At 49.0% G+C, this 26,179-nt stretch overlaps 1 protein-coding gene across 1 annotated transcript; it reads left to right on the top strand.

The window, feature by feature from the left end:
* Positions 1-15,384: 15,384 nt before the first annotated feature.
* On the top strand, positions 15,385-26,179 carry TRIM7 (tripartite motif containing 7; the record flags this gene model as incomplete). The annotated part of the gene is given in 9 exon segments (XM_082836667.1): positions 15,385-15,891; positions 16,777-16,872; positions 21,272-21,502; positions 22,315-22,337; positions 22,624-22,739; positions 23,255-23,290; positions 23,611-23,681; positions 23,683-23,692; positions 25,182-26,179. Coding segments are annotated over 9 exon segments (1,602 nt in total). The 3' UTR covers positions 25,694-26,179.

Raw genomic sequence — 26,179 nt, 5'->3', positions numbered from 1 at the left:
GGTGGCCCTGAGTGCAAATCTACCCCAAAGCTCCCTTGGCCTCCTCATAAACCCCCGCCCCTCCTCACTTCCTGGCTCCGCCCCCTCATTTCCGTCCCCCCCAACACTTCCGGTGCTGCGAGCCACCCAAGCTCGCGAGTTCCATCCGCGGACACGCTACATCCCTTTATATCCCTCTCCCCGCCCTTACCCGCCCCGGGCCCCTGGGTGACAGAAAACGGTGAGAAGACGCTCTAGCAGGCACTCGGGAACAGGGCGGGAGACCTAGAAAGACAGAGGCGCACGCCTCTGTGATGCGAGGGAGCAGGGAACGCAGACGAAACAGAAAGCTCGGCCTCCCCCATCGCCCGCCACTGGGGATAAACTTCGGGGGACGGTGGAAGGGGCTGGCGCCCGTCTGCTCTCAGTGCTATGACCGCATCGGCCCGGCGCCATCCTACCGACCGGACACAGAGAACTGCAGCAGGGACTCCGCACCGCCGATGCCGGAAGCGGAGGGGCGGCGGTCGGTGAGCGCCCTGAAGTACTTCCGGCCCTTCTAGGCGAAGGACTTTGTTGTTGGAGGGCTCTGAGCGTCCCTCCGAGACTAGGGGGCGGGGCCTGTAGAAGTGCGGTGGAGGTGGGACCGGAGGCCCTCCCCCTCCTCCTCCCCTCTGTAGTTGGCATTTCCACACCCATTTTAGAAACTGCGGTCGGTCACTATCGCATCGTTTAGATGAACTTTCCTAATTGCCATCAGTAAAGGAACGGTTGCAAATCATGACATGCACATTCACACATTGGAACACTTTAGATATAAAAAGGGAATCCTCTTCAAAATGTACAGTATTCTGAAGTGAAAAAAGCAAGGTGCTGAATAGTGTGTAGAGTATATCTGTAAAAAATGGGTGGGGATAGGATGTTAAATGTATGTAATAGCTTTATAGTCTTGTGTTTACTCATAAAGTAAGGGCAGTTGTTCCTATCTCAGAGGGCTTAGTGAAATTAATGTAATGCAAAGCTATTAGAATGTTGCTTAGCACATGGTAAGTGAGATACAAGTTTTAGCTACCCATTATTATCATCGTCGTTGTCTATCTCTGGAAGAATACTAGTTTCTCTGGGAAGTCTGAGGATCCAGGATAGGAAGAACACTTTTCCGTAAATGTCGTTGTGTGTGTTTTGAATTTTGAACCATGTCAATGTATTGCCTTAAAGAAAAAAAAAAGTTTATTTCCCCAAGTGCTGTCGATTCATTTAACACTTTCTGAGCTGTGCCCCACGCGTGCTCCACGCCCAGAAAACCTCGAGGTCTGTCTTCGTGGAGTCGCAGTCTAAGAGCAGGGACTCAGAATGGGTTTGCGGAATTGATTTTACTTGAGAGAATCCTAGGGGGCATGTAGAACGGTATCAGTAAAGATACTGCTGTGGTACTCAGAGCAACTCTGCCAAATAGATTATTTGTGCAATAGAAATAATACTTGATGCTTTAAAAAATATATATATATAAATTAATTAAAAATTTTTTTAAAAACTGCGGGGAAAGTTACAGGACCTCTGTCCATGTACAGAATCCCCAGCGAGTGTCGGACGCTACGCGATGCCAGGGCTGGGCATGCAGAATTGACCCTGATCTCGAGGCCCTTCCCACCTCTTGGGGACGCTCCAAATGGACGTGCTTTCTAAAGTGGTGGTCCGAACGCGCCAAAACCACGAATCCTCGTGCGTGAACTGTACTAGGCCGTGCCGGGAGCTGCGAGCGCTACTGTGGCAGAAAAATGGGGCCACAAGACCTGAACACGGTTCAGCCGACTCCTGATGGGAGCCCCTTGTTCCTCTGGATTTGTGGTGTTTCTCAACCCTTCCAGTTCCGGCTACGTGTAGATTTCAGGGTATTATCAGGAATGCTTTCGCTATGGGTGTTTCCGTAGTGTAGTGGTTATCACGTTCGCCTCACACGCGAAAGGTCCCCGGTTCGAAACCGGGCGGAAACAACTTTTGGTCCTAGTCACCGTCTCTCCGGCATCCCGGAGAGTGAAGGCTGTCACATGAAGGACAAGTGTGTGTTTATCTCTATTTCTGTTTCTCGGAGACTGGCCGTGAGGCGGTACCGTAGCAGTCTATATTCTGCATAAGTGCTCCAACGTAAATTCAGGTCTCGTTACCTCAGCTAATCTCTTTACTCTTCCCCCCGGACGCCTGCACGGCCACCTCTTCCGTGTCGAGGGGGCGTAGACTTCGGACCCCTCGGCCCTAGTCATTAGGGCAGAGCCAGGCGCACAGTTGGCGCTCTATAATACTTCTGCGGTTGCGTAGCAGTGTGCCTGCATCCTTGCTTGTGGATCTTGGTCCCTTGGGACAGAAAAGGGACCTTCACTAGCCGCCCGGCTAGCTCAGTCGGTAGAGCATGAGACTCTTAATCTCAGGGTCGTGGGTTCGAGCCCCACGTTGGGCGCTCGTTCGTTTTGGAAATGAGGATAATAAAAGAGCTTTTGATGCAAGGGCAGCAAGGTATTCTCCAGACCGAGACCCGCACTCGAGATCGAGTGCACCCAGCTCTAAGGCCTATCGCTTCCCGAAAGGGAGAGTGAAGGGTGACTGCCGGCGAACAAATTCCTAGGGGCCTGTTCCTCAGACCACATTCCGCTTGCTGAAATCCTCCTATCAGCTCTCAACATGTATTAGGCGCCCTCTATTTAAGAGACGACCTGCCCGCGTGTCCCGGGCAAGCTGCCCTGGGAGGGAGGGCACTGAGTGACCCCCGGAAGCTGCGGTAGGACCCCAGGGACCCCTGATTAGCGACCACCTTACCAGGTGATTTAGAGGTTAGTATTCCGCGCTCTCACCGCCGCCGCCCTGTTTCGATGTCCGAGACCCTCATGTCCAGTATACTCTCTTTATGGTCGGTATTGAGTCGATCTTTTGTGAAATGTTGCCCCACACATCCCAGCCTCCACATTCCCCCTACACGTAAAGGAACGTTAAAATGTCCTTTCTTGGAACACCCTAACATGAACATCTTCGGTTTACCGGTCTTGTCACGAAATTCTTCCTTAACTTCACTTGAATTCATCCTTTTCCATTTATTGTTCCTTAGTCCTGTAAATTCAGCCCATTTTCTATTTTCCGTCTGTAGAAGTCTCCCCACATACACACCAGACCACGAGAGAAGTCTGTTGATTATATAAAGCTGGTTTATTAAACTTGCTAAGCGAAGGATAGTACCACCTTCGGTCTCAGAAGTGTATCAAAAGGGAGCGTTAGGGAGGATTTAGCATGACACCCTCTGAGAGCAGTGTGGACAGGAAATGGGCAGAGTTGCTAGTACAGGCCTACCTCACGCGTCCCTGGGGAGTTAGTGTTATTATGGTCTTTTCTTGGAACGTTTGGGTCTAAACAAGACGGTGTTAGAAGAGTTTGAACTTTGGCATTTCGTCTTGTACAAACGCTTGTGGATTCGTTTGCAACGTGGTTTCAGGGTTATTTTTTACCACCTTTAGTGGGACTGGAAAACATTCCTAAAAGATTCTGGCTTTTTCATTAAGAGAAAGCCGAAGTGCACGACAGGAATAAAGATGCAGACGTAGAGAATGGACATGAGGACACGGGGAGAGGGAAGGGTAAGCTGGAACAAAGTGAGAGAGTGGCATGGACATATATACACTACCAAATGTAAAATAGATAGCTAGTGGGAAGCAGCCACATAGCACAGAGAGATCAGCTCGGGGCTTTGTGACCACCTAGAGGGGTGGGTTAGGGAGGGTGGGAGGGAGACACAAGAGGGAGGAGATATGGGGATATATATATATGTATAACTGATTCACTTTGTTATAAAGCAGAAACTAACACACCACTGTAAAGCAATTATACTCCCATAAAGATGTTAAAAAAAAGAAAAGAGAGAGAGAGAATCCTAAGTGGACAAGCTTCTCTTCCCTGTCTCCCAACAAGCCCAGGGCACGCCCGCCCGAGCTTTTTGCTACAATTCCTGCTTTTCTTTCCTCTCCGCCCCTTCCACCGCTGCCCCTCGGGCCGGGTCTGGTTTAGAATCCCTGTGCTAGTAAGTGACCCACGTTGCTCTTGGCGTTCATAGGTTCAGACGTTAGGCAAATGCATGGTAGGATCTTTGGTCTTTTCCTCGAGCTGTAGTAAAAGCTGCAGAGGCAGAAGGACTCGCACTGATTTACGTCTTGGATTCTTTCAGGAATGATGAGCAGGAGGTGTGAGGGGACTGAGACCGCGTCAGGGAGAGGGGCCGGAAGGAAACAGTCACGGTCCAGACAGGAGGCGGCTGGCGCCAGGGGCAAGGCAGCAGCCGACCGGAGAAGCGGTGAAGGAGCTGAATGTATGGTTTGTACTCAGGGAAGGAGAGGGGTCTCCTGGATTTCTGCTTTCGATGGTTTAACAACCGAGATCGGATACTGAAGATTGGAAGTGGCGGGGGAGAGAGGAGAGAGGAGTAATGAGTTCAGTCTTGAACAAGTTGGGAGACGTCTAAAGGGACATGTGCAAGACAGGGGAGAGCAGTCTTAGCTGGAGTCTCAGTTGCAGGGATAGAGTGTGGGTCAAGCTGTGAGCTGGGATCTGACCCTCAGGGAGATGGCCTCAGGTACAAGAAGGAGGAGTCGGAATAGGAGGAAAGCCAGCAGCGAAGCTTCCATTGAAGCCAAGGGAGTCGAGATGTGCAAAAAGGGACGACAAGTGGGTAGAGTCAAATTATAGTCTAGGAAGGGAAAATGGTAGAGCGTCCATGGATTGGGCCACTTGCAGGCCCCTTGGTAACCTTGAACTAGACTTGGACAAGAGGGCCTCCTGCCCTGTGCTCTGGGGGAGAGGGCCTTCCGTGTCACAGACACTTTAAGGATCCCTACTCAGTAGGACTCAGCCTCTATTCCAATTCCTGGTTACCTAGGTCTTTGGGAACAAGCATCGGCAACAGAAAAACATTTTGCAATATTATACCATCGATACTACTCTTAAATTTGCATACATGTAGCTCTACATATAGCATATGTTAAACCTCATCCCAATTCTGGAAATTGAATAGTTTTATTTTTATAAAATACTTAAAAGATTTCACTACGTTTTCAAAATTTAATAAATTTTTTTCAGCTTTATTTAAATAACATCGACTTAAAATTTGATATTCACTAATTTCAATCTCCCCTTTATTCTTAATAATTTTGTATAATTTCTAAGAAATATATAATTATATTGAAAGCATATGTAAAATTAATTTCATTGTTGCTTGTTCATATCTAATTTACATTTTGACAAAATATATTCAAATCTCATATACTTTGAATGTATTTGAACCCTTTAGATCTAACTGTCAATAGAGCACAAATTATCTGAAAATTTAAACCTGGCAGCTATCTCGCTAGAAGACAGAGATAATGGAGAGGGTTATCCAGCCTCAAGCCACGTTTTACCTTCCCTCCCACGAGGCCCGCTGCTTTCATTCACACTTTTTTTTTTTAATTGCTACACTTGATTGATTTCACTACCCACTAACGGATCGCGCTCCACAGTTTGACAAACACTGTTACCCAAGGCCGCCAAGGGACCGGTATTCCAGGGCAGAATTGTTCCGGGGGGCTCTGAGCCAGCGGATGGGTAGAGGGTCTTGGACATTGACCATGATCATAAGTCCTATAAAAGGTATGGGAAGCCGAACAGCCATGTGTTTCCGTAGTGTAGTGGTTATCACGTTCGCCTAACACGCGAAAGGTCCCCGGTTCGAAACCGGGCGGAAACAACAACGTTATATTTGTTTTTTTTTCCCCTGCTAAAACAGTTTCTTCCAGTTAACCTGCCTACTTCTGTCATTTGTTGCCGGAATGTATGTGTATAAAAGTACGCATAACTTTTACAGTTTTATCCATACTCCTGTCTTTTTCAATCTATTACCAGTTCCCTTCAAGCTAATATGTTCCACATCTCTAGGTCTGCAGTGCAAAAGCAGGTGGTCTATGTCATTAGAGCCAGACTTCACAGAACTTAAAATCCTAGAAGATTTAGAGGCAGCAAAAGGCGGGAATGCCACTCAACGACAAATGAAATATTTTTTAAAAGTACAAGAAGGAGTGCGTTGGAAACGTATAGTGGAAGTCAGGCCGGGGAATTGTTCACAGGAAAGATAGCAGTAATAACCACACCATCTATCACATCATGTTGACTGTGTCTGGTCCTGTTGCAGGTGTCTCCCTCTACTGTAGGTGAGGCCACTGAGGCGCAGACACATCACATAAGGTGAGCAAATGTGGGGTAGAGGAAATAGTAGACGGTGCTAAAGAACGGAGAATGCGGGAAGAAACAGGGCACCGAGAGAAATTCAAGTTAGCACAGCCGGAAAAGCACCTGGTTCTGCCAGTGATCTGCTGGTGACTGGCTCCCGCTCGGCGCTGCTGGCTATCGCGACCACCTCCGCCTTACGGACAACACCGTGAGCGAGTCTGAGTTTTTCTACCCTGACTGGTTTCACTCCCATCCTGCGCCTCCTCATCAACCTGTCCTCAGCGGCAGTGCAGAACAGTAAAAAGAACCATCAGTCTCTCCAGAGGTGTCTCGGTCAGCCGCCTTCTTCACCGATCCTCACTTGCTGCGCATCTGTTTCAGGCCTGTGAGAAGTGACAGGTGTGTTGAGAAACGGGCTCCAGAGATCAAGGGGAAAAGGCAGCGAAGGCTTCACAGAAGAAGACCAGCGGTGCTTGGAGTCCCCAAAACAGAGTTCCCGGCCGGAGAGATGTCAGTAGAGAAACACACGATGTGGACTTTTGCAGTGCAGCCTAGAAAATGGGGTTCACACTCTCATACACCTGACGGTACACAAACTTACACGTGAGAGAAGCAACTTCTTTCCCAGGACTTCTGTCAAACTTGAAAGTCGAGTAGAGAAAACATCAAAGTGGTAAATCAAATTCTCTTTCAAGTTTCACGCATTTTTTTTTTTTTTTCTTTTCTTTTTTGGCTTCGCTTCGCAGCTGGCGGGATCTCATTTCCCAGACTAGGTATCAAATCCTGGCCCTGGCAGTGAAAATGCCGAGTCCTAAACATTGGACGTCCAGGGAATTCCCTAAAATTTCACACATCTTAAATGCAGACAAAACGTAACCAAAAATAGCCCAGTGATGGCAAAACTTGTTAGGCCACCTGCATTCACATAACTTACACACACACAGAATCAATATCGGGCCCATCTCTTTATCATTGCTCTTTTATACTTATTTGTATGCCTTACCTGGGTTTACAGATGTAAACCCAACCAAAAATGACAGGGCCCTGTCATGCAACTTAGAGCCCTAGAAGAGTGAAGAATTTTGGACCCCACTTGGAAGAATTCTCCCAGGCTTTCCCCTGCTGACCCAATTTCTTTTTTTTTCCTCGTGTTTTTCATAGTAATTTGAGATGAGTCAGTACAGTCCCTGCATCCGAGGCTCCGGACTGCCAGAGGTTCTCTTGCACCCCCTCCAAGCCGACCCAGGACTCTGGGAGGCCAGGACCATCACTCAGTCCTGTCACTCTTCTCCAGGTGGATTTTGGTCTGTGCCTCAGCTAACAGAGTTGTCATCTAACTTCCTTGGGGAGACAGTAAACAAATTCAGTGCAACACAATTAACACCAAAGAACCAGCTGGACTGAGCAATAAGTGCCACAGAAAGCTGTCTCACGTGAGTCATATTTCTTCTGGGTTACCTTTCATGCTAAATCGTCAATAGGACTTGACAGCTTTCCTAGATTCATCTTGTTTCAATTAATGCTAAAATTATTCTCTTTTTGATCCTTAGATTGTAGCTGCTTGTCAGTGGAAGCCCCTTTAAATTGGTCCCTTGGTCCTTTCAGCATTGCCCTGGCAATTTGAGAGCATCCTTGTTTCCTGGTAGAAGTTCACACTTCGGGCCTATCTATAATTTTTCCTGGATGCAGGAGAATGTTCAGGGAGCTTGATTGATTGATTGATTTTTAGTGAAGAGTAAAAGAAAAGAGCCAAATCTGGGTGTCAGGACAGTACATGGGGCCCAAAGTCCCTGGCTCCCCCACTTCTGACATACCCTAGGGAAATCCTTTAAAGGATGTAAGCTTACACTGAGAGCTCTATTTAATTGTAGCTTTGCTAGATCTTTACTTTTTTTTTCCAAATAAACCTCAACATCATTACTCTACAAAATTATTTACCTAAATCTCTCACTCAAAAGTAATTGTATTCCTTTTTGCTTTCATGTTTTAAACTTTTATTAGAAAATTTAAAGTAGACAGAATGGTATTAGGAAACCCCAAGTACTCATCACTCAGCTTCAACACTTTTCTCTCTTCCACCATTTCGGTTTTATCTCTACATCTACCACTTCCCATTCCACTGCCTCTTTTCTTCATAATCCTCATAGATTTCATGGAATAGCCTTCTATCGTCACTCTATTGATCATCTCCCTTTCCCTCTGGTTCTTTTATGTGTAAAACTTCAAGGTTAGGAAACAATATTAATAGCTACAAATCTCATGAATTGGGTCCTTACCGTGGACTAGAAACTGTTCTAGATGCTGGGCATCATTGACTCCTTTGCACCCTTGCAACAAACCTATGGTGTGCCACTATTAAAAGGAAACTTCATTCACTCGTTCATTTACATTGCAGTGAAAAAGACAGACCAGGTCCCTGCCCTCCTGGTGTTTACCTTCTGATGGGCAATTAAAATAACAAACAAATAAACAGGTAGAAGAATGTTCTCAGAGAGCGATAAGGACTGTGAGAAAATTAATGAGGGTGATCTGATAGAGTGTCAGGCAGAGCACAGTATTAGAGAGATAGGCCAGAAAAGATGCATCAGAAGAGGTGACAATGAGTGGAGTCAGGAAGATAAGAAAGAGCTAGCCTTCCAAATATCTTGGGGAAGAGGCCTTTGGGAGAGGGAGCAGAGAGTTCAAAGGCCCTGAAGTAGGAGTAAACTTGGTGGGTTCAAGGACGGAAGACCAGGGGCTTGGAGGCTAAGGAGCCACACCTATACCTCCTTGGCTCTGCATTCAGATGACTGCCTCCGCACCATTTGCTGGTTTTGTTTGCAGGTGGATAGAAAAATGAGTGGAGGACACGGGATCTTATGTCTTTGAGGACTCCCAGGCAAATGAAGAACAGAGTAGAGTTTTTAACGCAATGTGGAGTTTTTAAGGACAAATGAATTAACACATAGGTTCATTCAGAAAATTTCAAATAAACAATAAACACCAGCTCTAGATTCCAGCTGTGACCTAATCACTGCCTCCCCAGTGCCTCCCTCACCTCACCACGAATTGAAGGTTCAGATAAATTCTGTAATTGTCATTTAAAATGTCTAAGAGAATATCACCAGTGGCTTAGGTGTTCAGGAAGATGCCTTTTGGTAACCTTAATTCATGAAAGAACCAGTGAAAGGGATTGTTCCATTTGTTTCAGAAATTTCTAGCTTTATAAGAAGAACAACAATATTTGTAAATTAAATTTAAAGCCTTGAGGAAAACTAGACTTTAACATTTACAACTGTAATACATTGAATATTAATCACAAAAGAAGTATGTATTGAAAAGAATACATACTTTTCCCTATTCAAAAGACTCCCCCTTGCCCTTAGGCACTAAACATCTCAAATGATAACAGAGAGGGTTTCCCAAAATAGCCAGTGATTTTAGTTCAGTTGGTCCTGACACAGAATAGAGGAGCAGGTCATTCTGGGTCGTCTTTTTTGGCCACTCTTCCTTTTGCAGGCAGTCCTCCAGAATTAGCTCGCTCTGGTTGACATTTTGTCTTCCTCCTTACCCACAATTCACATTCCCCATGACACCAGCATGTGACTGAGACCTGCCGTTTTCTTGGGGGGACTTGCACCCTTAAACCAATGTGATATGACATAAACAGCAATGAAATAATGGGTGAGCATTTGATAGTGATTGAACCTTCTCTCCTGATGCTACACAGACCATAGAAGAATGATTTTCTCAAGTCTAGTAAAGGGAAACCAGTGGCTGTTAAAGAAAAAGGTGATACTGGAGTATTTTTAGACTAGTTAGAATATAGCCATATTCTATATAGCATATATTAAACCTGGAAATAATCTTCTGTTTCAAATGAGGTTTTTAAATAAGAATATTCGTGTGGATGGTTGATTAATAATTTACATATAAATTATATATAATCATTGTTTTAGACCACTTCATAAACTACATGCATGATCTAATAATTTATATATCCCCCATATGACACCAAGACCTTGTATAACATCACATACAAATTTAATGTCTTATATCTTGTTGGAGTCTCCTTGTCCAAGGAGAAAATTTGCCGAGTAAAAAATAACTGAGCAGGCCTTTCCAATGATGTCATGGCTTTGCAAGTGAAGAAAACATGATGGCCTCCCACAGAAACAGGACTGAAAAGAGAAAAAAATAACGTTGTCCTATAGAATTGGATTAGAAACCGTAAATTAGAGTGACAATGTGATCTTCAAAATCTTTTGTCCAAGTATGTGCCTGTGAGAGGCAAAAGGAAGGTCCCTCTCCCTGTTGGCCCTGCAATGGTTATTATCCTATAGGACAGACAGTGAGGGGCCCTGTTAATTTTAAGGGGGTAGGGACAGTCACATGTTAGGTTTGTTGTTAAAGCAGCCCGATGCCACCAAGGCAGTGAAGAAACAGTCAATCTTATTCATGACTGGAGGGAGGTAAGATCACCCTGTAGGACCCATAGCCTGATGATTTGTCTATTTTACATTACAACTTCATATATACCTTGACCCAGGAATCTTACTTCTTGGGAATTTGCCTTACAGATATAAGTTCAAAAGTGCAAAATGACAACACTACATGCTTATTAACTGCAGCATTGATTGTAATAGCAAGAGATTGGAAACTATGAATATCCATCAGTCGGTGATCTGTTAAACTAGGGTTCATCTACAGTGGAATATTATGCAGCTGCAAAAAAAATACTGAGGAAAATTTCTATGTCTTGAGATGGAAAGATCATCAAAATATAACAGAGCTGTAATTATATTTTTGTGTAAAATAGGGGAAAACAAAAATATATTTGCATTAAAAAACTCTGGAAGAATATGTACATAGATACAAAACTTGTTACCTAGGAAGGGAGGATGGAAGTTAGATTCTTTTCACTGAATATTTTTATAGATGGTTCAATTTTTGAACAGTACAGTTTATTACCTACTCAAAAGATGTTTTAAAAACTCATTCTGTGGTGCAGCCTCTGTGGGAAATGGTATGGCAATTCCACAAAAAATTAAACAGGGAAATACCATATATCAGCAAATCCACTTCTAGATATATACCCAAAAGAGGTGAAAGCAGGAACTCGAACATGTGTACTAGTAGTACACCCATGTTCATAGCAGCAGCATCCACAATCGCCAAAAGATGGAAGGGACCCAAGTGTCTATCGAGAGATAAATGGATAAACAAAATGTGGTATATACATACAATCGAATATTATGTAGCCTTAAAAGGAAGGAATTCGGACACATGCTACAACGTGGAAGAACCTTGAAGACATTATGCTAAGTGAAATAAGCCAATCACAAAAGGACAAATATTGTATGGTTCATCTTATATGAGGTCCCTAGAGTAGTCAAATTCATAGAGACAGAGTAGAATGGTGGTTGCCAGGGGCTGGGAGAAAGATAGTTAGGGAATTAATGTTCACTGGGTACAGAGTTGCAGCTGGGGAATATGAAAAAGTTCTGGAGATGGATGGTGGTGATGGTTGCCCAACAATGTGAATGTGTTTAAAGCCACAGAGCTGTGAACTTTAAAATGGTGAAAATGAACAAGGTCCTACTGTATAGCACAGGGAACTATATTCAATATCTTGTAATAAACCATAATGGAAAAGAATCTGAAAAACAATCTATATATATTATCTTTGCTGTACACCAGAAGCTAACACAACATTGTATATCAACTATACTTCAATTTTTTTAAATGGTTAAAGTGGTACATTTTATTATGTATGTCTTAAAAAAAATTAAAAAAAAATTTTTTTTAACCCAAAAAATTTTTTAAAAACCCACTTTGTTAGTAGGTAAAGGATAGATTAATCAATGAACCGGAGAGTGACAACAAAACGGCCTAGTGAATATCACACACAGGTAATTTCCCGTACAGGATTTCTTTATTTCTTCCGAAAGCGGGTCAGGCAAGGAAGTGCTTCGTGTGACCAAAACACACACTTCGCCCAACGTGGGGCTCGAACCCACGACCCTGAGATTAAGAGTCTCATGCTCTACCGACTGAGCTAGCCGGGCGTGTGTGCCACTTTCTTCAGTAATTCTTACTTCAAGGTAGGATTCGGGCTGTATCTAGCTCCAGGTTTGAAGTTAGTTGGGACAAGATCTGGCCACTAAAGACAAGATTCTTAGCAGCCCAGGAAACTCAAACTCTACCGATCGTGCTTGACTGACCGTCCCTCCCACTTCCGTCCGTTTTCTTCTTGCCCTTTTCTGCCAGGGACCTCGCCCTTTTCCATCCCTGGAAAACGTACGGCTCAGCGCAGGGAAAAACTGCTCACGCTGACGCCATCGATGAGCTCACCCTGTGATTTTTCAGTCCGAAGTTTAAAGGTAGAGCCGCGGGGTTGGGCTTGTAGTGGGTGAGGGCCGCCGGCTCCTCCAACCTGCGCAAACTCCACTCTTCAGGAATTTTCCTAGTGTTCTGCGTTTCGAAACTTGGAAGGAGAGGAAGCAAAATGGTCACGCATACCTGCGCTGGAGATGCCGGGGATCGAACCCGGGGCCTCATACATGCAAAGCATGCGCTCTACCACTGAGCTACATCCCCACTCTCCGACATCGCATTTTCCATGTTCCCTTAGTCCTTTATTGGCGAAAGGCAAGGGTGAATGAATAGCATCGCCAGTCGCGACAACCCAAACGCAGCAAAGCTCGGCGGCCAGCGCCGGGAGCTGTTCCAGGGTCCTCTACTGATTCTAGGCGAGCGGACCTCTACCGAGGGTCGCCCGGGGGAGCACAGGACCGGGATAAACCCTTGGAGGCAGCGGGGAAAAAGAAGGGAAAGTCGTCCGGCACGATACCCAAAATGAACTGTGAGCCGAAAAAAGGAAAGTTAAGACTGGGTGCAGGATGTTACTTTTGTTAAACAAAAAGAGGGGGGAGTGTAGCAAAATATGTAATATTTGTATAAAGTAATTCAGAATTGCAAAGTTGATTGCTTGGGATTGTAAGGGAACTGGGACGTAGGTGATAGGCAGATTTTTCACTGTTAACCGCTCTGTATATCTGAATTTTGAGCCACATTTAAATCAATTCAATCCAAGAAAAGTTTACCGAGCTCTACTGTGTACCAAGAACTGCTCTAGAAAACTGGAGGTTCAACTGTGAACAAAACTGACATAGTCCATTACATCTATCAGCTCCTATTCCAGAGGAGGTAGAGTGCTAGAGAGAAAACAGAGCCGGCGTTGAGGGAGAGAATATAGTAATGTGTGATTTTGAGAAGGTGACTTTTGAAAAAAGGCTTGAAGGAGATGGGACCTGAGCCATGCAGGTATCTGAGGAAAGAGAGGTCCAAGTAAAGGTTAACAGCCAGTTTAAAGGCCCTGAAGTAGGATCTTTCTGACTTGTTATTGCAGGAATAATAAGGAAGTCCACGTGGCAGGGGAGAGTGAGAGGAGATGAGGGTGGAGAGGTTGTGTGCAGAGGATGGAGAGGAAGAATGGGTAGGGCCTTTAGACGACTGTGAAGACTTTGACTTTTACTCTGAGAGAGATGGGAGCCACAGGAGGATTTCAGCAAAGGAGAGCCCCTATCTGATTTAACATTTTAACAGGATTGTTCTCACAGCTGGATGGAGAAGACAGGGCAGGAGTGGGGCAGAAGGGGAGAAAACTGTTGTGATCATCAAATTATAGGAGATCATGCGGTGGAGGGGGTGAGAGAGTGAGGAGATGCTGAGGACTGTGAGTGGGGCCTTCTCATTTCCCTTGTCTGTCAGAGGACTCACCCCTTTGGGCCTGAGCACCTGGAGGGGTAGAGTTGTTAACTGGGATGGGGTGGGGAAGGCTGTGGGCGGAGCAGGTGGAGGGGCAGAGCAGAAGTGCATTGTGGAAACCGTGAGTGTGTGCCTCCCCCTTAGAATGCTGCATGTGGAGATGCTGCCCAGTGAGTTGGATGTGGGAGCCAGGAGCCAGACATCCTAGGAAGAGCTGGGCTGGGGCTTTGTACTTTGGAGCAGGGAGAAGGTCTTTTAAGCAAGAAAGTGGAAGAGATCACAAGGAAGTGAGTATAGACAGAAGTCCAAGGGTTGAGCAAGGGAAAGTCCAAAGGTTGAGGAGGAAACCACCACGGTGGCCAAGAAGTGGGTAGGAGGCCATGGAGGTGGGAGGAGAGTCAGGGAGTACAGCATCCCAGAAGGCGCTGAGAAAGGGTGTCCGGAAGGGGGAAGCATCAGAGGAGAGGGGAGGTAAGTCCTGAGAAGGGGCCTGCTTTCACCTTTGGGTTAGGATCGCTGTGGTCACTGGTGACCTTGACAAGAGCAGTTTCTGAGGAGGTTGGGGAAGAAAATCTGCCCCAAGTGCCCTCCAGAGGGAGTGAGGTGAGAGAGGGTGTGAGCAAATACAATGGCAGTTCTGGGCGGTGAGTAGGGGGACTGTAGAAACGAGCTAGAGAAACAAAGGATTGGGTTTTGGAGGGGTATAACACCGAATAAAGTGGGGGAATTGACTGTAACTGTATTACTTGCTTAAAAAAACAAAACAAAAATAAAGAATAAAAGGGGAGGCGGGGGGACACAATCGCGGGAGAGGCAGCTACAAAAGTGGATACAAGGCCACGCTTGGGGGTCGGGGACAAGAGTCAGGTTCCAGACTCTAAATTTAGCTCAGCACAGGGCCGGACAAACCTGAGCTCCGGGAACCTGACACTGGTCCGGCGCCAGGCCCTCGGGCTGTGCTGGCTGGGCCTCGGGCGGCAACTGGGAGTGGCGCCCAGATGGGCGTGTGCTTCCACCTGTCCCGGCCCGTTTCCCAAGGCTGACTGGGTCAGGCTGGGGCGGCCTAGACAGGCTCGCGTTAGGGCAGAGAGAAGGGAGAGACGCAGAGAGGGCGCCTCGGGACCCAGGAGGCCGCGGGCCAAGGCGGGATATTGAGGGGCCCAGAACTGGAGCGCAGAGCACTGGCCTGCGCTGAGATCCCCTCGCCCTGTGCTGCCCGGTCAGCTATCAAAGCGCACCCTCCCCTCACGTTTCCCATCCTGGCGCACCCTCAGCTCCAGTCTCTGCCAGCAGGCGTCAGCTCCGCCCTTCTTCCCGTGGGCGCTCGGAGGCCCGCCCCGGCCGCTACGCTGGGAGTGGCGTACCGTAGGGTAGGTATCCTCTCCCGCGCCGCCCGACTTGGGTGAGCTGAGGGTGCGCATGGCGGCGGTGGGGCCGCGGACTGGCCCGGGCGCTGGGGCCGAAGCACTGGCGCTGGCGGTAGAGCTGCAGGGCGAGGTGACCTGCTCCATCTGCCTCGAGCTCTTCCGGGAGCCGGTGTCCGTCGAGTGCGGCCACAGCTTCTGCCGCGCCTGCATCGCGCGCTGCTGGGAGCGCTCGGGCGCCGGGGCCACCGCTGCGTCCCACAAGTTGTCCTGCTCGCTGCCCTGCCCGCAGTGTCGCGAGCCCGCGCGCCCGGGCCAGCTGCGGCCCAACCGGCAGCTGGCCGCGGTGGCCACGCTGCTGCGGCGCTTCAGCCTAACAGCCGGTGCGCAGGGGGAACGCGGGCCTCCGGAAGCGGGGGCGGCCGGGTGCGCGCAGCACCGCGAACCGCTCAAGCTCTACTGTCAGGACGATGGACGTGCCATTTGCGTGGTGTGCGACCGCGCCCGCGAGCACCGCGCTCACGCCGTGTTACCCCTGGACGAGGCGGTGCAGGAGGCCAAGGTGAGCGCCGTCCCCACCCCTACGCGTCCCCGGGACCCCCAGTCCCCGTTCTGCGTTCCCGCGCAGGCAGGAAGGCCCAGGTGAGCCCCTGCTTCTTTTCCCTTATCCCATGCTGCGCAGCATTGGCTTCGGGACTGAGTGCGGCTCTCCCTCTGTCACCCCCGACACCACCAATACCACCTTCCCAAACCCCTCGCGTTTCCCTTTGGGCCCCTACTGGGCCGCCTGCGTGATGCCCCACAGATTTGGAGATTTTCTTTCTGTCAGTACCTGGCTTTGAGCGGTTTCTCCGTCACACCCACACATTCGCTACCCCCACTCTCAGCCCTTTCCCTGGACATAGCTCTGTTCGGTGTTCTCACCTTCTGTGGCCGAGTGGGACGACCTTCCCAGGAGGTCGGGGTAAGGGGGTGGGTGGCTCCAGGGCTGAGTAGAGAGCCAAGAGCCATCTGGGATTCTGGCACCTCCCATTCCTGCCAACTTGCTAGGGTGTGCGCGGACGCCTCTGGCACAGTCCCCAGTCTTTCTTTGCTCTTACCCTGCTCCAGCTCTCCCACCCAGAGGGCTTTCTGATGGTGGTGAGGAGAGCAGAAGAGAGGACTAGGCAGGTTGGGCTGCTGGCGGGCTTGATGTCAGCCTGGATGGTGCACAGATGGTCTTGAGGACGGGAGACCCTGAGGCCTTTGGAGTCACCCAGCAGCTGTCCTGTACCCTTACGTGCAGCCTGTGCAGGCTGTAGCCATCCCGACGTCCAGAGGTGGCTTCAACCCTGCTGCCTCTTCCTCAATGAACAGCCACCCTTTCTCCTGGGTGGCTTCAGGAAGGCACAAGTGGGAGTTGCCAGAATCCTCTCCCCACAGTGTCCTCCTTCTCACTCTTCCGCAGGAGCTCCTGGAGTCCAGGCTGAAGGTCTTGAAGAAGGATCTGGAGGACTATGAGGCATTTCGTTCCACTGAAGGGAAGGAGAGCAAGGAGCTCCTGGTGAGCATGGCAACCCCCAGGGTGGCTCCCCTGGGTGACAGCAGAGGGCCACCCACCACTCTGGCTAGGTGTGTGTGGCTTTGGAGTGTGTGCCTGGGGAAGAGCCGAGGTGGAGTTTAGAAATATAATGAGGTGCATATTATATAGGGTGACTGTGTAATTTATTATATAACCAGAGCTTTTGAGAGTGAAAGGGAGGGCTAAAATAATTGTTTTAGAACAGCTGGCTTGAAGTGGAACTGTCCAGGTGAATCAGGATGTATAGTCCCCCTAATATTACATAACACCCCAGTTAGGGTCTGTGGAGCATCTTGTAATGGAACACATTAATATTTCTATAGAGAAACATATGAATATTCATACTAAGTGGGAGGCTTCTGTCAGTCTATGGCGTATTTGACCACCAAAGGAGTTATGAAAAAAACTTTCTTTCATTTTTAGAGTTTTTTCGATTTTGAAATCGAGGCTAGGGGAGCGGGGTTGGGGGGATGGGGGAGGAGATGGCAGAGCTGCTCCCCACCCAGCAGAGGGCAGGAGGTTCCAGGATTTGGGTTTTCAGCAGCCGATTGTGCTAGCACCCTCACTGCCCAGCGCTTAGGGTGGTATTTTGTCTTCCTTGAAGTGGAACAGGAAAGTGAAATGGGGTTCATTTTGGTTAAGGTGGGCAAATGTGGGTCACTGTCATTTTCCATCTCGAAAATTCAGTTCCTAGCTCAAAAACTAGGGGTTAAGAGAATGAAAGGATCCACTAAGCCCTGTTAGGGCAGGGCTCTTAAGTCCTAGAGTTGGAAAATGGAGGGAGAGCAACCTGAGGGCTGCACCCCCCCTTAAGGGAAGGAGGTGTGGGGTGAAGGGGAGGACCCTGTGTACAGGTGCCCCAGGATGCTTTCCTGACCCTGAACTGCATCTGGTACACCTGCATCCCATGCACATCTCAGGCATTCTCTTCTGAACATTCACTTCTCTCCACAAGGAAGGGCTCACCCCTCACCCCTCCAGATCTCCACCCTGCTCTGCTGGAAAAAAAGAGTAAGCATGTGGGGCTTCCCTGGTGGCGCAGTGGTTGAGAGTCCGCCTGCCGATGCCAGGGACGTGGGTTCGTGCCACGGTCCGGGAGGATCCCACATGCCGCGGAGCGGCTGGGCCTGTGAGCCATGGCCGCTGAGCCTGCGCGTCCGGAGCCTGTGCTCCGCATCGGGAGAGGCCACAACAGTGAGAGGCCCGCGTACTGATAAAAAAAAAAAAGAGTAAGCATGTGGCTCTTCGGCCATTGCTGTACGTCCATGATCCAGAGGGCCTTCTCCAGCTTGGGCATCTTCATGGTCTCTGACCCCACACCCCATGACATTGCTTAGCACTTTCTACTCTGTCCTACCCCCACCCAGCCAACCCCCCTGTGGCCCACACATCCTTTATGATTACAAAATACCTGCTTAATGAGACAACCATTGCTGCTATGAGAACAAGGAGAAGGAATATTTTTATTTGAAAATGCTCTTACCATTTAGAGGAGTAGTTCTCAACTGGTGGCAGTTTGGGGCCCCAGGGGACATTTGGCAATGTCTGGAGATATTTTTGGTTGTCAGCACTGGGGCAGGGGTGCTACTGGTGTTTACCGGTAGAGGCCAGGGTACTGCTTAAACATCCTGCAATGCATAGGACAGCCCTCCACCACAAATAATTATCTTGCCCCAAATGTCAATAGCGCCGAGGTTGGAAACCCCGATTTAGAGTGCTTTGGTAAATATTGTCCCACTTGTGTTACTTCCTTGGGAGACCGTATGCTATAATTGCAAGAAGCTTGGACTCTGGGGTCAGAGTCCCTGGATTAGAATCCTGACTTCCCACTTCCTGGTAATGCACCTCTCTGTCTTGGTCTTCTCATTTGTAAATCAGGATGAGAGTGTACCCACGTCGCTGGGTGGTTGTCAGCATTGAGGGAGTTAACGCCTGTAAAGTTCCCTGTGCTGTTGCTGCCTGCTTGCCCAAATCCTGAAGACTGGGGAGCAGCGAACTGAACCCAGGTCTCCTAACTTCAGAACCCACTTATAGTCTCCTCTTCCAGCCACCCCCTCCCCCCCTAGAGTTTTCAGGGAAGAGGAACTTTGACATTTACGCTTGTCCTGGAGGGATGGAATCCTTCTCACTGGCCAGGAGAGGCCTCACTTGTTATATCATGCAGAGTCCCTCCCAGGTGTCCACGTAAAGACTCAAGAGGGTCAGGAGCGAGAGTCTGTGTCTGAAATCACAGGGGTGAAAATCCTGTGGACAGTGGTCATGGAAAGAATAGGATAGAAAGCTTGCACACAGTAGACTCTTACTTAGGTCGTTGTGGGTGTGCTGTTACCTCTGATCACTGGCATTGATTTTCCTTCCTTCTTTCTACTTTCCTGCATTTCCATGTTTTATATTATGAACTTGTGTTGCTTTTGCGATTGCTAAACAGAAAAGGTGCCCTTTAAAATGAAGTAAAGTGAAGAGTGAAAGTTGGAGGGGTGACAAATGTTAAAGTACAAAATTCAAATGAGTAAAACTTAAAGATCTTATTGGCTTTATTGGCTTTATTGGCTTTATTCAGTGGTTCATAAATCAGCCAACATCCCATCTTGCAGAAAGAAAGAAGTTCTGAAGAGCTATACAAGGCAAGAGACTTTACAGGCAGAGGAGGCAGGAACAAGGAAGTTGTACTAGGCAAAAAAGTGGGTTGGCCACAGAGGCTCATGAGTAGAAGAGTTGTTTTGACGGTTAAGAAGGCTTTTCATTGGCCCAACAGCACGGGCTCCCACTCACCAAGAATGATCTAGCAGCTGCTGCTGCTTCCCAATGTTCAGCCTGGCAGCAGCAGAACCACTGCAGAGGCCTGATATAACATCACCCTTGAAGGAAACCAGTTACTTGGTAGCAGATGGATTGCACTGGACCTCTTCCACCCTGGAAGGGACAGCATTTTATCTTGGCTGGAACTGACACATTTCTGAGTAAGAGTTGTCTTTTCTGCCTGCAGAGCCCAAGCCAGCACTACCAAGGACTTATAGACTCTTTGATTCATCGACATGATTTATGATCCCAAAGTAGTTTGGGTGTCTGATTAGAGAGGGAATTTAAACATAAGAAGTGCTGTGAAGGTAGAAGTATTTTAAATTTATTTCCAATCTTGCAGTTTTGATATCCTGTTAGTACATGTTTTTTTTTTTTTTTGCGGTACGCGGGCCTGTCACTGTTGTGGCCTCTCCCGTTGCAGAGCACAGGCTCCGGACGCGCAGGCTTAGCGGCCATGGCTCACGGGCCCAGCCGCTCCGCGGCATGTGGGATCTTCCTGAACCGGGGCACGAACCCGTGTCCCCTGCATCGGCAGGCGGACTCTCAACCACTGCGCCACCAGGGAAGCCCAGTACATGTTTTTAATGCTGTGAATGTGCTTCTTTAAATGTGAGACCTGCCATCATCTCTCCATGTAGATACTTGCGTCACCCTTGCAGCCTAACAATGAATTAGGGTACTTTGTTGGCCTGCTTGTCTGACAGCCAGTGACATCAATGATTTACTTTAAGTTTCTGTGTCTTAAAATGAGTTTTCATCAGCAGCCCCCACTCCACCCCCCACTTCCACAAAGCCACACCTTAAAGTTGCCTTATAAATCATATATTAAATCATCGCTGAAAATGTTGAACTAAACCGAAGTGAGAAGAGTTATACGGCATTATGTTTGAGATCTCAGTGTGTGCTATCAAAGATGTTTTCCAACTCTACAATAACAATAAATTTGGTCACACACACACAAAAGTGGGTTGGCTATTGCAAAGTTGCTTTCCCTGTAGGGGATGGCAGGGGTTTATCAGGCAGATTACTGAACAAATACTGATCAGGCCGTTCCTTATAGGCTGGTTTAAGATAACATTTGTGGGAGAGCTGAAACTGTCATTAGGTCTCGGTTTGGTGATGTGGGGCTTAACATAAGCGACTCCATTTGGGGCCTGTTGTCTTGCTTTGAACACAAAATAAATGTGTTTGGGGACGTCAGTTTAATCCTTACAGTGACTGCAGGAGGCACTGTTTTACCCCTCCCACTTTTCAAATAAGGAGACTGCAGCCCTGGGGGATTCTGGGGTGAGTTTGAAGTTTCCCTAGGTTGGTGGGAGAACCCAGGTCTAAAGAGACACATGGGCGCAACTGTGACAGGGAAAGGGAAGGCACGTGTTGAGGCTGCTGCGTGCTCGGAATCGGGACATTTAAACTAGAGCGTGTGCACGGTGGGCATGCACGCGTGAGTCTCTGACCCCTGAGCAGTGAGGGGGATGCACCCCTGCCCTGTGGGATGGCTCAGAGGCTTCTATCCAAATGCTGTGTCTCAGATGCCCACATCCCTTTGCCCTCTTCAACTTCACCTCTCCTGGGACAGAAGCAGATGGCAGCCGAGCGAGAGAAGGTTGGGGCGGAGTTCCAGGCTCTGCGGGCCTTCCTGGTGGAACAGGAGGGTCGGCTCCTGGGCCGCCTGGAGGAGCTGTCCCAGGAGGTGACACAGAAGCAGAATGAAAACCTGGCCCGGCTTGGGGGTGAGATTGCCCAGCTCTCCAAGCTCAGCAGCGAGATCCAGGAGACAACTGGCAAGCCTGATCTTGACGTTCTCCAGGTGAGCCTGGCTTGGCCAGGGTACGAGTCCTTTATCCTAAGGCAGGAGGCATGAATTTATCCCTCCCACTTTTCAAATGAGGAAACAAGAATGGCGGCGAGAACAGAATCAGATCCTATGAGTTTAGTAGAATCACACATCTGGAGCCAAAGTGGACTAGAGAGAGGAGCGCTGATTTTCCTGGGGTTAGAGGTCTAAAGGGATGTGATAAAAACTTTCTTGACCATGATCCACAATAACATCTCTTACAATGTATTCTATTATATACGTTGTGACAAAAGTCTCAGAAAATGACACTTACCCGTACTACATGTGATGCACTTTGATGTTTTTTATTCTGTCTTATTTCCTTCTAAAATAAATAGTCACAATCCACGAAATAAACTTCACAAGTCACAAATGGATCAAGAATGGTCATTTAAGTGAATTCCCTGGACTCTGTACTTCCACTGCCGGGGGCCTGGGTTCAATCCATGGTCAGGTAACTAAGATACCACAAAGCCATGAGGCCAAAACAAAACAAAACAAAACAGGTCATTTAAAAGGCACTAATCTGAGTGATGTCCAGGTGTTGCATAAGAGCTGTCACTTGTCTTGGGCGATGTTGAAAGCAGAGGCAGCATTGGGTCCTAGCACTTGGCTCCAGTGATGATTCTGTAATAAACGGGAGCATCGGGAAGCTCTTGCCACCTGGGGCCCATGCAGGAGGTAGGGGGTGATACACCTGCTTCTTCCCCTGGAAGGAGGGAAGGGCCAGTTTTATTTTCTCAAAGGTGAATGCTGATTTGGTTTTCTCTCATTGTTCTTTCCAGGAATTCAAAAACACACTAAGCAGGTGAGTGGACCTAACGATACCTTGGGCCTCTCTAAGCTGGCTCTTCTTTTCCACTTAGCTTCCTGTCTTCATTCCCCACCCCTGACCTCTCACCTCCCGATGCCCCCAGTGCCTTACCTGGGTACCTTCTGAGGCAAACATCTGCTGCCTGGCCATGGGTATTCGGCACGGGGTCAGGCTCTCCTTTTCACCTCTCCCCACCCAGAGGACCTCACCATCCTAACTGTCAAGCCCAGTGGGAGTGGGACAGTGTTAGTGGGCCTTCCTCAGGGTCCTTGTCCTGCAGGTGCAGCAATGTGCCTGCCCCCAAGCCAACCACAGTCTCTTCTGAGATGAAGAATAAAGTCTGGAATGTTTCTCTCAAGACCTTTGTCTTAAAGGGGCTGCTCAAGAAGTTCAGAGGTAGGGACTTGTGTGTGGGGCTGGGCCCTGCAGTCCTGGTGGTGATGGTGTGTTTCTGGTGGTTTGGGGTCCTGAAGATGTGCCTTTCCAAAAGCTGTATGATAAAACAGGAACTAGGGTGTGTCAAGGCCAGACTGGTGCGGGGAGGCGGTGGTGGCTAATTTATTTAGAACCCCCGCCCCTACCCCAGGGCATGAAGCTTCCCCTGGGGACAGATGGAGTAGAGGGGCACTGGGGGCAGAAAGAAGGATGAAGAGGGAGAGCTCAGCTCAGAATGGCTCCAGACAAAAGAGGGGGAAGTGGGAGAGGTAGAGCTAGAATACAGCCCCCTCCCCACCCCCATGATCGGCCCAGCACTTGCCCATCAACTCTAGGGTATCTGGGGAGTGAGTGAACCCCCAGATATTTAACATTTACAGTGGGGCTGTCAGTGTCAAGAGGTGGTGTCACCGTTGTTGCCAAATAGAAATTTCCCATGTCATTCACACACAACCTGCTTTGTTTCTCCTCTTCAGAGGATCTTCGGGGAGAACTGGAGAAAGAGGAGAAAGGTATGATGGCAGTTTTAACAGTGAGTGCCCGTCATTTGGCCATGCAGAGATCCAGTGACTGTCTCTCGGGGCTCTGTGCATGGTTGGTTCCTTCTGCCTGTCCACCTCAGCAACTTTGCCATCGACTGCCCTTTCTTCCTCATCCTCACAAGTCTGATTCCTTCAGGCCACAGTGGGGCCCATAGGCCTATAAGTTGTTCCAGAGCAGGAGTGCCCTGCACCTTGAGATACTCAGATCAGGGAGTGCTTGTCGGTCACCTGGACAAGCCTCTCTTCCCCGTTCCCGCTCCCAGAGAGACGGAGGCCTCTCCTGGGGACAGGGATTGTGTGCAGGGGTCGGGGGAAGCAGGGGGAGACTGAAGACTGGAAGGGAGGTGGTGATCACTCCTGCAGGGCTCTGGGGTGAGTGGGATCTAACCCCAAGGGGAAGGGAAGTGGGGAGGGGAGGACACATATTCCTGATGCTGATGTGACTGAGCTAAATCAGATCTTACTCGGGAAGAATCTAAACCAACCGAGTCAGACTATGTCCTCCTCTGCTCAGAGCCCTGCCTCTCTCACTCAGTAAGGGCTGGAGTTCCTGCAGTGGTCTTGAAGGCCCTACGGGGTCTGGAGCCTCACTGCACACTCTTCCCCTGGTTCACTCCGTGCAGCCACACACAGTCCTTGCTGCTCCTGGAAGGCACCAAGCACACAGCTGCTTAAGGGCCTTTGCACTGCACCAGCTGTGCCAGGGCCTGGAACACCCTTCCCCCAGACAGCTGCATATCTGACTTCCTATCTCCTTGATGTCTGTGCTCAAATGCACCTTTTCAGTAAGGCCTTCCCTGGCCCCTCTAGTTGAAATTACAGCCTGCTCTCCTGATCCCTCTATCATGTATTGCCTCTCCTCCTTCTCCCCACAGAAAGGAAGCTTCAGGAGGGCAGGGATACTCCACTGTGGGATTCTCAGGGCCTAGAACAGACCTGGAACATAGTAGCACTTGCAGCAAGTGTGCATATTTTAACTTTTTATTATGGAAAATTTCAAACATACACTAAAGTAGAGAGAAGAGCATGACGAGTATTATGTACTCATCATACACCTTCATCAATTATTGACTCGTGGCTAGTATTTTTCATAAACACCCCTACCCACTTCTTCCCACTGGATTATTTCGCAGCAAACCACAGATAGCTCTCATTTCCGTAAATATCTCAGTATGTTGTCTCTAAAGAGATAGACTTTAAAAAAAACATAAACACAAAACCATTAAAAAAGCAAACACAAAACCAACGTCATAACTAAAAAATTAATGATTCTTTCCAGTATCTAGTGTCCGAAATCCCCCACTTGTCTTTTTTCTTAATTTTATTTTTTCAATTGAAGTATAATTCATTTACAATGTTTTGCCAATCTCTGCTGTACAGCCCCAATTTTCTTTTTTTTTCTCTTTTGCGCTGCCTTGGGTCTTCATTGCTGCACGCGGGCTTTTCTCTAGTTGTGTGCGCGGGGTCTACCCGATGCGGTGCACGGGCTTCTCCTTGTGGTGGCTTCGCGGGCTTCAGAAGTTGTGGCTTGCGGGCTCTAGAGCGCAGGCTCAGTCGTTGTGGCGCAGGGGTTTACTTGCTCCACCTGTGGGATCTGCCGGACCCAGGGCTCGAACCTGTGTAGCCTGCAGTGGCAGGCAGAGTCTTAACCACTGCGCCAGTAGGGAAGGCCACCCCACGGTCTTTTAAATTGGATTTGTCAATCTGTTTGAATTGAGATCCAAATCAGGTCCATAAATTGCCTTTCTGTGATTTCAACACCTACTTAATGAGGGGGCGGTGGGAGTGGGGCGATGGGAGCCGTGCAAGGACACTGCATGGGACGTCTCTCCCTGTCTTCCCCCCTCCCCATACCCCGCAGTGGAGCTGACCTTGGACCCCGACACGGCCAACCCCCGCCTCATCCTCTCTCTGGATCTTAAGAGCGTGCGCCTTGGACAGCGGGCCCAGGACCTGCCCAGCCACCCGCGCCGCTTCGACACCAACATGCGAGTTCTGGCATCCTGCGGTTTCTCCTCCGGGAGGCACCACTGGGAGGTGGAAGTGGGCTCCAAGGACGGCTGGGCCTTCGGTGTGGCACGTGAGAGCGTGCGCCGCAAGGGCCTCACGCCCTTCACCCCCGAAGAGGGCGTCTGGGCGCTGCAGCTCAACAGCGGGCAGTACTGGGCGGTGACCAGCCCTGAAAGGACGCCCCTCAGCTGTGGGCACCTGTCCCGCGTGCGGGTCGCCCTGGACCTGGAGGTGGGGGCCGTGTCCTTCTATGCTGCGGAGGACATGCACCACATCTACACCTTCCGTGTCAACTTCCAAGAGCGCGTGTTCCCCCTTTTCTCTGTCTGCTCCACTGGTACCTACTTGCGAATCTGGCCTTGAGGGGCATTGCCCGGCCTCCCTGAGGGGGTCAGTCGGTCATGGGAAGGCATGTTGCCCTCGGATGGGGCCTCCTGGTCACTCTGGGTATGCCCTCCAGACTCTTGTCCCAGGCTGCCTTAGAGGGGCTTCTGCAGACTACAGTATCAAAGACATGAGAATGGGCTGTTGGGGAAAAGGGCTCTGAGGTCAGTTGAGCAGGGAAAGAGATGCTTTGGACCCTCCTGGCATGTCTACTGCCTGTTGTCCACGTGTGGATTTGGCCTGAGCTGTGAGGAGGTGGAGGTGGATGAGGACAGGAGCCCAGCTCCACCAGAGGTGCTTCCTATCACTGCCCCAACTCAGCAGGGCTTCTGGTTCCGTGGAACAAAACCAAGCTCTGGTCCTTTGCCATCCTCAGTTGCAAGGGGGGCAGGTTCCTGCCAGGCCAATCAGGTTCATGATCCCTTCTGCTCTGCCTTCCTGTCAGCTGCCAGCTCTGCCTTCAGA

The sequence above is a fragment of the Leucopleurus acutus genome, assembly GCF_964270905.1.
Source record: "Leucopleurus acutus genome assembly, chromosome: 3".
NCBI lineage: Eukaryota > Metazoa > Chordata > Mammalia > Artiodactyla > Delphinidae > Leucopleurus > Leucopleurus acutus.
Note: the sequence above shows the minus strand (reverse complement) of the source record. Positions and strands in the feature narration are given on the sequence as shown.